This window comes from Mytilus galloprovincialis, chromosome 2, assembly GCF_965363235.1.
Source record: "Mytilus galloprovincialis chromosome 2, xbMytGall1.hap1.1, whole genome shotgun sequence".
NCBI lineage: Eukaryota > Metazoa > Mollusca > Bivalvia > Mytilida > Mytilidae > Mytilus > Mytilus galloprovincialis.
In genome coordinates this window covers 108,777,916-108,791,309 of record NC_134839.1, presented here as the reverse complement: position 1 = coordinate 108,791,309, position 13,394 = coordinate 108,777,916, and the positions used below count along the sequence as shown (strand labels likewise).

At 31.0% G+C, this 13,394-nt stretch overlaps 1 protein-coding gene across 1 annotated transcript in view; it reads left to right on the top strand.

The window, feature by feature from the left end:
* Positions 1-6,493: 6,493 nt before the first annotated feature.
* LOC143065336 (deleted in lung and esophageal cancer protein 1-like) overlaps positions 6,494-13,394 on the top strand; it is a 47,596-nt gene continuing 40,695 nt past the window's right edge. Inside the window, exons 1-5 of the mRNA XM_076238862.1 lie at positions 6,494-6,584; positions 9,462-9,693; positions 9,990-10,143; positions 11,053-11,163; positions 12,830-13,020. Of these exons, the coding sequence (XP_076094977.1) occupies positions 9,463-9,693; positions 9,990-10,143; positions 11,053-11,163; positions 12,830-13,020 (687 nt within the window). The 5' untranslated portion in view covers positions 6,494-6,584; position 9,462. The remainder of the gene's footprint in view (positions 6,585-9,461; positions 9,694-9,989; positions 10,144-11,052; positions 11,164-12,829; positions 13,021-13,394) is intronic.

Genomic DNA, 13,394 nt, shown 5'->3' with positions numbered 1-13,394 from the left:
TTACCTCTACAAAGCAGATGAGACAAGCATTAACTCCTCTAAACTGTCTAGATCATTAAAAAAAAAGACTCGAGGGTATTCTTTGAGCACTATTTTCAAAGAAGTTTGACGGACATAAATTTTGAAAAAGACACAGGACAACCAAATAAGGTTGGACATACCTGTCCAAATGATAAAAAATTTGATTAGTTGAGCTTTGGTCCACAGCACTTTGAACATTTTATTCAAGATCTCTTCTTTCTATTACATTACATCAAATGAGACCTACTAGTCCTGAGAGTTGTAAGTCATAGACAGAGCAAATTTAACATCACCAAACTAAGTATGAGTTCTGTTGTTTCTTGAAATGTAAACAGTTTCAATGCAAATCTTGTGCATGACAAGTAAAAATCCAATATAAAATCGTTTATGTAGTATCTTAAAGAGAACAGTATTATGGCTATGTAAAAAACATTTCCAATGCTAGAAGGCTTACCAAATTATAATGGTGCCTGATGATTCATTCAATATAGGTTGCTTGGTGTCCAGTGGCAAATATTTCATGCATGTTCATTACGAGAAAATATGACCATATAATTGGAAGGTTACTTGACCAAATGTTACCAAATGATTAACCTAGGAAAAACAATATTCATCAACAAACATGACCACTGTGTTAAAATTCGAGTTTTTAGTTACAGCCGATTCCATTGAGTATGTAGGCAAAGGTAATATCTTTGGTTAGCTTGCTTGTTAGCTAAACCGTGAAGTCATTGTTAGGTAAGGTATACTACCCTCCTTTCGAAGTAGCCTGGTCCTACAGACAGAAAGATGTGTCATTTGTCGGACTAGTCTACTCTTAAAGTAGAGTAGTTTACATAACCTAACAATGACTTTTCTGTTCAGTAAGCAAGATAACCAAAGATATTCCCTTTGTCTACACACTCATTGAAATCGGCTTTAATATTGCAAAAGTTCAAGTAATTAGGGCAAAACTTACCGAGTAAAAAAAATCAAAAGGCTGATGTCTATCTACCTTGCACATTTCAGAAAATTCAGATCAGATAACGAAACTGGGTCCAGCAACATTTATAAGCAATTTAAGATTTTGACCCCACAGTTTCCATTCACCACAAATATTCTCGTTACAACGAATCATTTTAAATAAAAAAAATACCAGTTACCAAATGCTAAGCATAGATCTAGAAAGCGACAGATAATCATACTCTCTCTTCTTTTCGACTTTTTTCGAACAAATTGACACATAAAATGAATTATATAGTATTGTGGAATTTTTAACTTGTGTTCAATTCATTGGTTACATCTTTTACTAGGATAACAATCATGTCAAGTATGAGCTGGGTAAAATATTTCAGAAAAGAAGATGGAAATGTGAAAGTTTCCGTGCGTCAGGTGCAACAGTATATGAACAGTTAACATGCCTCGTCAGGGTGGAAGCTAAAAAGTCCACGAAAATTTGATTTAAAATCTTTATTCGTTCCAACAAAGTTATTGAGATTTTGTTAAGGATTTAACCATCTACGACAACAAGAATTTTTTTTTTTTTGGATTTACAGCTCTTCTATAAATATATGCATAGCAAACTATTGATCAAATTGCTTGCTATGATTGTTTTGGATGTTTGTGAACGACAGGTAAGTAGTCTGTTTACTGTATACTAGAATTTGTTTGGACAATAACAATTAACTTCAATTCCTGTCAGTTTGTATTTGTCCAATCAAATCCCAGTATGTATTGAAACTCCGCCTACCTATTGTTTGAAAACATCCATAGCAAGCAAGTCAATCAAAGTTTTTCTTTGCATGCTTTTATAGAAGAGCTGTACTATATAATGCAAATTTCGTCCTATGTAAACTTTCGTACCATTTCCTTCCATTCATGATCATTAAATTGAACTGTAAAATATTTCTTGGTACCTTCTTAATTCCTTTATAAGTCTTATGTAAATATAATTATGACAATAACTGTTGTGAGCACAAGATTCACTGCACACTTATAAAGTTCTGCTTCATCAAACATTAAAATGTGAACTTAAGTTTTGAGACTTTTTTTAATCGACACGATTGGGATTTTTATATATGAGAACATGGTTTATCTATTAGTTGAAAATGCGGCTTTGAACTAGCTTTCAGTACCTGCGAGCATTCGTTGTTCTATAATGTGTGTCTTTGTGTTATTATTTTATGTGATAAATTGTTGTGTTGGTACACCACTGTAACAATGAAGGAGGAAATGAGGAGGGTTGGTTGGGTGGAAGTGGGGAGGGGTATGCGGAGCGCTAACAAACATGTCTATGCGGCATGGGCTTTGATCATTGTTGAAGCATCAATGTAAGGGGCATTTAATATCTTAATAAAACTATTCTCATTTTAGATACTATATATTGTTATCTTATATTGGACGAAAGATGTTGCCCTTTTTTTGTAATTATGTAATACAAGTTACGATCATTTGAAAACACATATTAAACAACCAAATGGATGCACAAGAGCTAAAATAGGAGTCATAGATCCTACTGACAACAATTATCTGCCCAATTTTATTGATTTTGTAACATTTGTTTCAAATATGACCAACTTCTTATCCAAAATCACCAGCACCGTATCAGGACCCACCAGCACAATGACAGGACCCACCAGCACAATATCAGGACATAAATAAATTGAGAAAATGCTAAATTTTAATAAATTGCAATGTTTTTTCACAAAATAGTTTTGTCGTGTGGATTGCGGTATAGAAAGCGGACTCTATGAGCATTTTTGTTTTATTTTTTCAGTTCTAGATTTTCTGAAAATGAGCATTTTTGTGTTACGCTTACTGAAACAGTTTAGAGGGTCAACTTTTTAATGGTTTATATATGAACCCATAAGAAACAAAATTGAAAAATCTCAACTGTTTTCTTCCATTTTTTATGAGTGAAAACGTCAAAAATCATCATTTTCGTCTTTGTTTACATTTTTTCATTGATCACCAGCACCCGTCAGGACCGAATCACCAGCACAGAACATTCTCTCGCAGGACAACCAAACGACCGTGCACTTGAAGGGCATTTTCTTTTTACAAAAAAAGAAAATTCCTTTTTTAATCATAAGCTGAGAAACAAATTCTTACATAGTTAGGGAGCTACCATTTGATTTTTATGGGGGGGGGGGGGAGGAGGCTAGGATGAAAAATTTTGTCCTGCATTTTTTTTAGCTGTAATCTCTGTCCTGCCTTTTTATTTTTCCCTCTGTTCGGTCCTGCTTTTTTTTTTTTAGTTTATCCTGACTTTTTATTACCTAAATTGTAGTCCTGACTTTTTTTTTTGCAAGTGTCTCATCCTGCCTTTTTTTTTTTACTCAAGACTCCTGTCCTGCCTATTTTTTTCAAATTTCATCCTAGCCCCCATAAAAATCAAATGGTAGCTCCCTTACTCGTGGATTTCTGTATTTGATATTTTTGGCAATTTTTTCTGTCTATTTATTTTGACCATTATTCTCCATTATTAATATGTTTGCCATTATTGTTGACTTTTTGAATATTTCTCCTTCTTGGACAAATGGTTCAAAACACTTCTTGGAAGTTCTATAGGGAATTTGTTTTAAGAATTTAAGGCAATATTGGTGGATCAATTCCATGCGGCATGAAATTGATCCACAAATAAATATAGCCCATATAGAGTTATAGTGTCTGAAATATTAATGTTTTACATATTCCCTAAAAGTTTGTAGACCAGAAGGAAAATTAAGATACTTAAAATGACCAGAACAATAATATCTACAAAAAAGTTTACATAAAAGATATTTTCAATTGATTGCTTATAAAAGTTATTTTCTTTGTTTGATATCATTTATCCATTTATGAAGGACATAAGTTTTAAAAAGCTAGAACCTATAAATATTAAACAAATGATCAGCAAAATAAGACCAACAAATAAGTCAACATGGCCAAATTTTCATTTGACGCCTTATAAGAGTTATTCTTTTGAAACAGTCGCATGTACTTCCATTATATTGATAACGAAGTTTGAATTAAACAAACAAATAATTAGGTAAAAATGGCAAAAATAGGGGTACAGCAGTCAACATTGTGTTATTATCTTAATCACTACAAAAACAGATATATAGATATAAAAAAAAGAAGATGACAGTATCAAAATGAGAGAAAATATTTATTGAACCCTCAAAAAAGTTCATATAATAGACCTAGAGAATCTGTAAAAAAATAAAAAAATAAATCATACATAACCGTACGTTATTGGTAATCCTTTATTAGTTGGTTATTAGACTTATTGCCAATGGATGGAACTCTTCTGTTTAGAGTCTTTAAAGGGTTACACTAAAGACCTGAAAGTGGACCTGAAAAGACCTGAAAATATACGACTAAAATTATTCAAATTGCAATAACTTTTTTATTATTGGATCAAATTTCTTCAAGTTGGAATTTTATTAATTGTAAATATTCATATTTCATTAAAATTTAAATGTTTTAAATCAAAAACAAGTTTTTGATGTAAAAAGTTGGACCTGAACGGAGAAATGAAAAGACCTGAAGGGACTTGAAAATCTATGGTCGGACTAATTCTAACTTTAATAACTTTTATAAAATTCAGTGGATATCTTTCAACTTTAGATTTTGTGAAACAAAAAAATCAATATAATGATAATATAAATAAAAAAATACATGAAAAATATCGCTGGGATGTTAAAACTCGGACCTGAACGGAAAATTAAAAATCTGAATGAGCCTAAAATTCCGCTAATATTTTTTTTTAACGAAAATTAATTTTTTTTAAACGAAAATTATTTTTTTTATAAAGGACTTGATCCAAATATGGTCTTCATTTGTTTTTGTTGTTGTTAGATGTCACAAACTGTAAAGTTTATATGGCAATAAAACTTTGAATTAAATTGAATTGATAATCCAATTAAAAGATTAAAGTGAACTGTTTATTTAGATCCAATTATCACCTAATATCAATACAAGGTGTGAATTACAACCGGCACACGTTCATGTAATAGTTAAACTCCAATCGACGAACACGCGTCTTTAAATCACATACGGTTTACGGAGAAGCAATACTATTATTTTCATTTTTAAGTTTAAGACCTGCTTTAATATATATTAATGCAGTTTAAGTAATTTGAATTAGTTTGAATAATTTCAACGGAAAATCTCGTTTTTTTCATTATCAACAAGGTATTTTGTATTCAAATATGTTCCTGTATAAATATAAAGTCATTCGTTCTCTTCAACAGACTACTGACTGAAATAAAAACAAATAGAAAAAACAATTTTGTGCGAGTTTAAATACATTTTCCCTATGATCCATTCATGTGTTTTATTTTCCCGACAATTATGATCCGAATTTTGTAACTCAACATAGCCAGAAATTAGTAGTGGTTTTGCTAATTAATATTCATAATATGTAAATGAGAATTTTAGTGAATTTATCGTGCCTTCGTGAGTTTATTCTTCTTGAAATAGTGACATTTTAATTTTACGTGGGAACCTAGAGTTCAACGACTACACATACAAGGTTTGGACTTGCTTATTCTTTGGAAATTCAAGTTTCATATTTCACCCCGGCAACCTGTTTTTGTAATGACCTTGTAAGCCAATTTTCAACACGAAGTTTGCAAAATTGGCGTTTCAGCCATTTTAGCCTGTATTTTAAACTGCAATGTTAAAAGCCTCTCGCTTCGATTTTTAAAATAGCTCGATCAGGAACCTGTATTTTTGCAACAACAGTCATTATGTTTCGTTTAAATGGTGTATATTGTTGTGTATATTAATTTTCTGCCCCGGCAACCTGTCTATCACTTAAATTAAAATTAAAACAGACATTTTTTCAAAATTCCCTATCATTTTAAAGTAATTTCCGTGACCTGTATCCGATTTCTTTAGTATAATATTCAAATAAGCAAAGTGGCGTTGATTTCTGGATATGACCCTTATATTTTCGATAAAATTCTTTATCATTTTAATGATAAATTATACATTTCCTATAACAAAATTCATATTTCAAGGAGATTGACTGAAAATAGTTAAAGAACTTAAATAAATCTGACCGCAGTCTTTTCAAGCTAATTTATGTTATTTAATTATCCGTTCAGGTCCGAGTTTTCACACCCCAACAATATTTTTCATATTATTATTTTTTATTTTATCATGAAACTGAACTTGTAGTTTCAAAAAATCTAAAGTTGAAAGATAACCATTGAATATTAAAAAAGTTATTGAAGTTAGAATTAGTCCGACCATAGATTTTCAGGTCCCTTCAGGTCTTTTCATTTCTCCGTTCAGGTCCAACTTTTAGCATCTAAAATTTGTTTTTAATTTAAAACATTTAAATTTTACTGAAATATGAATATTTACAATTAATAAAATTCCAACTTGAAGAAATTCCATTCAATAATAAAAAAGTTATTGCAATTTGAATAATTTTAGTCGTATACTTTCAGGTCTTTTCAGGTCTTTTCAGGTCCACTTTCAGGTCTTTAGTGTAACCCGTCTTTAAACAATCTTGACAACGATGGCGAAAACAAAGATTTGAATATTTATTGTTTCAGACAGTTGTTTTAATTCTCCAAAATAAACAAGAGGTATCTACTTGCGAAGGTTTTCTTTCCTATCTTGCTCAACCCTAAGCTTCTTTCGCCTCGATTTAAGCACTAAACTGACGAATGAAACACAATACAGGCATACTGCAAACAGGTGCCTGTTGAGGCTGTTCGATAAAATGCATCAATTTTAAGATATTATTTCAGATGTTTTTGAAACTTTCCATTCCATTGTGTATGTTGATTAATGGTCTAGTGTTTAAGACCAATGACTATAGTACCAGTCTGCACCAAAAACTTTTTCATCTACTAGTCCGGACACTAATTATCAAAACTTGTCCCTATATGACTATAGAAAATTTATAAAATTTTCACAAATTTTCACCAGTCCGAATTAATATTTACAAGTCTGGGGCATCGGACTAGTGGCTAACGGTGCAGACTGTAGTACAGTTTGCCGATCTTGAAAATTTTAGTTATTATTCACCTTTCTAACACACATAGCTGGTAGGTACCAGGGGTCAAAATTAGTGCTGGTCCGTTGGTCTGAGACCAGTATAATTATAATTTTAATAAACTTAAACTGGACACCAGGACATGCCAACATAAAAGGAAATGACGAGGCAGACTCCTTGGCAAAAGAAGCTGCTAAAGAAGCAGAAACCCTAGCCGTTGATGACATAGTGTTTACAAAACAAGATGTAAAAAAAGCAGCTAGAAATTCTGTTACAAAAAAATGGCAACGCAGATGGGAAAATAGTGATACTGGACGTCACTATTTCAGATTTCATCCTGAAGTTAAAGATAAAGTTAAAAAAGACTTCCCGTCAAAAAAAATGTACAACATAATCAACAGTTTACGAACAGGTTATTCTAAATTAAATGCATACCAATTTATAATAAACCAGCACATCAACTCGGAAACCTGTCATCACTGCAAACAAAAAGAAAATGTACAACACTACCTTTTTGAATGTGACCTGTATTCAGATGCCAGAGACACATTATTTCATCAAATATACTTCATAACAGGACAAATTCCAACAGATCTAGACAATTTATTAACAATCAATTTGCCAAATGCAGAAAATATCAATCAACTATTAGCGGAGTACATAGAGGAAACAAACCGTTTTAGTGGAAAATTTGATACAAATTTCTTTAAATTTTTTATATTTTTAATTTTTCATGCCATTTCAATAACCTAATAAACCATTTTTTAAATTTATTTCACTTCATACAATAATTCTATAATATTTTTAAAGCGCCACCTACAATACAATATATAAGTACAAAGGAGAAACTACATTTGTGATAATTATTTTACAAGAGAGGATAATTTACAAGAGGGATTACTCTGTCATCACGACAAAGATTGAAGATTGAAGATTAGGGTTTGACCAGTAGATTTTGTTAGCTGGTGGACCAGTAGGAATTTGTTGATAAAAATCTCTGATTGCAGCGCAAGTTTAACTGCGAAATCAATTACATGGTACTCGGGAGTGATACTAAATGTTTCAATTGATCTCCAGTGAGCGTCCCTCACAACAACCACAAATTTTTTTAGAAGGAGATAAACTGCCAGACAAAAAAAAAAGAATCAAAATCAAAAAGATCGGAATAAAGTTTATGAAATTGACAAAGGGAAATATAAATATGAAAAAATCCTAGGAAAAAGATAATTTTCGCAGGACCAGTAGATTAAGAGCGAGATCAGTAGATTTTAGTCCACTGGTCCAGCTGAACAGCGCACAAATAAACTGAAATTCGACCCTTGGCTGGTACCCATATCAGAGATTAAACTAGAGTGGCTACTTTTAGGGGCTCTTATGTTGATTATGCCAATGTCCTTCTGTCCAAAGTTGATCCTGCCCCAATATACATTACTACAATCATATTATGCAGCAACCATTTGATTTTCTGGGGGGGGCTATGGTTTTTTTTTCTGGACAAATTTTTTTATCGCCTGCGGCGAAAAACAATCTATTTTTCTCACGACATGTCGAAAACAATTTTTTTCTTTCAATTTTAGCATTACATATAGTGGCAGCTGAGAGTGAAACAAACAATTTTTTTTTCTCAGAATCAAAAACAAATTATTTTTTTCTCCAAAAACTGGAAACAAACTTTTTTTTCCAAAAAAAACCATAGCCCCCCCCCCCCCCCCCAGAAAATCAAATGGTTGCTGCCTTATGTTGTAAATTCACATGTACTACAATTTGATGACACAGGTGTCAGTACCCTGCTGGCGCTTTCGCCTGTTGTAAAGAGGCAGTTTCCCAAAAATATACATGTGAAAAATATTTATAAGGATAAAAGATAAAAATAAGTATAAATTCCATGTAATTCATTAATGTTCAAGAATTTTTAATAATATAAAAGAGGGTGTTAGATAAAGAGTTATTTTCGTGCAAAGTTTTCAGCCTTTATATTTCACGTGTTTGTGTTCTGACGTTTTACTTCTTGTTTTTGTGTTCGGTCGATGTGTGTGCTTCATTATTACCCTTATTTATTTTCAATGTTTCGTGTGGGTATTGTATATAACTCGTGCTTTTCCTGCATTTGATTCAAATGTAAACCAGACTAATTCATTGTTATTCAAAGTCTGCCAGGATATTGTATGTGTATGGTATGCAATAAAGTCCATGAGATTACAATATGCATAGAAAAAAATAATTCTAATCAGATGCAACTTAAACAAATGCTATAAGGTGACCACAGATTCTTCATTTCTATTAGTAATGACTGCATCATCTTCCAGAACCACTAACGGCTGAGTAATAACATGATAGAATGTTCAATTTCCTACTATAATACAAACCTTTTAAGTTAAAACTTGACCTTAACTGTGAATTATAATATTCGTTATTACAGTATAGATTTGAATAAATTATTCTCATTTTATCTGTATTTCAACAGAATGGCAAGCATGAAAGTTCAAGGGAATATAACTGCTAGAGGAGAGGAGCCTCCCATGTTTCTACAGAGGCCCTCTACAGGAAAGTCACAAGATGTTCGTCACATTTTGACCAGGACATTTAGAGACTTATATACCAGGGATGCCATAGGGCCAGAAACTGTTCGCAATCTGAATGTGTCTAAAGGTGGTGATGATCCTTATCATGAGAGATATGTAGAGTCACTACAGAAGGTATTGTGTAAAAATTGTCACTATTTTCATTTATATGTATTAGCATATGCAGTAAATCAGATTTTTCAGTCACATTGAATATCCTTTATGGAACTTATTATATTTTTAAAGAAAATGTTTCTTTTTTTAAAACAGAAAAATTTGAATTGACATAGATAAGGGTATAGGAAAGGAGTACCCACAACATTTGTTACAGCAATGTTTATAATGATAAATATCATATTACAGGCATCAAATCAATCAGTTATTAAAATCCAGAAGAAATTTTTTAATGTATTTTGAATTTTATTCCATAGGTGTTTGAAGAAAGACAAAGAAGGTTAGATGAAGCAGCAAAGCTGGAAAAACATATCATGCAGGCCCAGGCTAGAGCAATGTCTGCTGACGAAAAGGAACTAAACAGAGTTTCTAAAAGTTGTGAAAATTATAATGAATTAGGACTTCCTCCAGGTAATTTTGTATGTTTGTGGTATAAGAATATCAATAGAGCATATGGCTGACTCACAAATACATGTACCAACATTTTATCACATACTTTAATGAAATATTTATGTAATAAGTTAAAGTTTAATGGAATTGTGTTTACCAAATTCAATTTAAGTTTACTTTCATAAAAAAATAGAGAATGGAAGCAAGAAATTGTCACAAGTACATTATTCTGTAAATTCAGAAATTATTACCTGGACTTATATGCATTCAAGAGGGCCTTACAATGAAAGGTTTTATTTCTGCTGTCTGTTGATATATTCAGTTTTATTTAGAGGTTATTTTTAGTTGCAGGTTAAAGTTGTTCACCTTTCTTTATCCCCAGATGCTTTGTTTTATTTGATTGATAATTGACTTACAATTATTTTTTTGATTGTCAGAATACAAGATAATACACATTTTAATTTATTTTGGATGTTTTATTTTTAAGTTTATTGGAACTATTTCTAAGTAATACATAATAGTATGTGTACTGTATCTACAGATGAAATCAGTATATATGTTAATATTTACTTGTATTTAGTATAATAATATTTTCATGCATTAGACTTATAACTCTAATCACTTTGAATCTAGATAGTGCGTAAATCAGTTCAACTGAGCTTTTTTTATTTTGGAGAAAATTTTGTGACCCTGTTGAAAATATAAATTTTGAAGTTTTATTACACATAATCTGATGTGGTCTGTAATACTCTTTTTATATAGAATTTAGAATATTAAATTACTAAATTACTAAATTTTGTTTTAACTATGAATGAATTGAAGGTCATAATGAAACCATTGATTACAATTGCTCTCAGAATAGTTGTTTGACTATTGTTTTCTATTGAAAAAGATAAAATAATAATAATGATTTTACTTTTTTTTTTACAGGTAGATCACATTTCAGGTCATGTATTGATACTGATCTATTGAGGAAGAACAAGTTACTGACACCTGAAGACTATGCCACAGATGAGCCATCAGCAGTGCCACCACCACCATGTAAGTGTGCCACAAACCAACTTACTGGTGCTTGATTAAGTGGAAATTATTTCATTCAATTGTATTCAAAACAAGAACATATTACAATCAGTAGTACACCCACTTACATATAAGTAAAATTTTTTACTAGGTTTATATTGGCATCAGCAGTATATTGGCACATCCTTCATTGTCTTGTTCATATGATTATACAAAATTTCTAATTTCTCTATAATAAATGACAAACTAATATATGAAGGATTGAGATGGCACACAAACCAGTTTTGATAAAGTAATATATGACAATAAATTTCGATAGAGTCCAAAACAACTTTTTCAATGAACAGTAAGTAACATGCATCTACAAAATAAAAGACAAACGATAAATTGGTATCATGTTAATATCAGATAAATTGGTATCATGTTAATATCAGATAAATTGGTACTGTGGATTCATTTTTATTCGTGGTATACCAATTTTCGTGGGTTTCGTGGGTCACAGCGAACCACGAATTTAAGAATTCAACGAAGAATAATCCCGAGAAATGTGTATGGAGTCGGATGTTTATTTCCGGTTAAGCTATGCAGTTCTAGTATAGTGTTGATTAGCGATAAACATTGTAACATAACACATGTTTTTTTATTGAAAGAAGATACAAGTATTTTGATTAAATCTATAATAAATATATCGAATATCAGTGATAATTTACTTTTTGAAATTGATTAAAACTGTTCATGGAAAATAACTGCAAGTTGTTAATTACCGTGTCATAGTTTGGTTTACCAGTGATTAAAAATCAATAGGATTAAGTACGGGGATATTGCCCGTAGGTAATATTGTTTATGACAGGAACATTTATTTTCACACCTTATACTTATATCACTTTTATTATATCGTGATTAGGGAAATGAGCTTTCAATCATAAAGTTTTGAATGCCTTATAGAATTCAGACAAGAATTTATTAATTGTAAAACAAACAAATAATTAGTTGTCTCTGTCCATTATTGTAATCGAAGTTATCAATGAACACTTTAAACTAGAATGACCAAGCGAGAATTTTGACAATTCAAAACTTTTTCAATGAATTCCTTCTTTTTTGTTTTGTTTTATCATTGATCAAACCAAGGAGGTTATATGATCTCATAAATCAAAAAGAAATTGACGAATTACGTATCTAATTTTTTGTTGTTGTAATCAGCGATCCACGAATTTACGTATACAACGAAATGCCTTTTTTTCTCTATCCACGAAAATTGATACCCACGAAAATAAATGAATCCACAGTATCATGTTAATATCAGATAAATTGGTATCATGTTAATATCAGATAAATTGGTATCATGTTAATATCAGATAAATTGGTATCATGTTAATATCAGATAAATTGGTATCATGTTAATATCAGATAAATTGGTATCATGTTAATATCAGATAAATTGGTATCATGTTGCTACATGCAAATTGTTTCAATAATATACCTGTCCAACTGGTTATTCAGTGTGAATTTATCTTGATAAATGAAAAAGGCGAGAGAACAACCTTTTATAGTTGAGTAGACCAATTTACTTACAAAAAAAGAATAAGCAAATACATACGCTAAAGATTCAAAATGAAATAAATATGACAACATGATTAAAGGTTTAACTGTTCAGTGTTAAGTACCATTTCATATATATATACTACAGCTCCAAAGATTCCTAGTTATGCACGAGTAACTGTATCCTCACAACAACATACCAGGATGTCTGAGATGAGGGATCATTCACCGTTTCCCCCACAGAGAACCGACTTGGAAGACCTAGAAGGACCAACCTTCCTTTCTGAAGATTTCCAGGAGGGAGGACCGGAATCATCCAGACCAGACATGGAAGAAGTTGTGAGTGAATAAATGTTTGAATTATTAAAAATGTGCACTAAGGAATTTATATCAGCTGTGACATTATGGAGTATAAATATACATATATATATATATATCAGTTAATGACTTTATTACAAAGATATACCCCAGACTTTCTCTGTGTCAATTGTTTATTAGTAATCATGTCAAAAATATTTTCTTTTCTATTAAAAATCTATTGTATCATTTTGATTGTAAATTTTGAAGTGGTCATATAAATGTTATAACTATACATAAAAGAGACAAGTGGTTAGATAGAATGCAGATGTCAAATATTCAATCCATATTTTGCAAATTGTGCAGTTTTTTATTTGTAAAACTAAAATGATATACCTTTGAAATAAAAGTAAAAT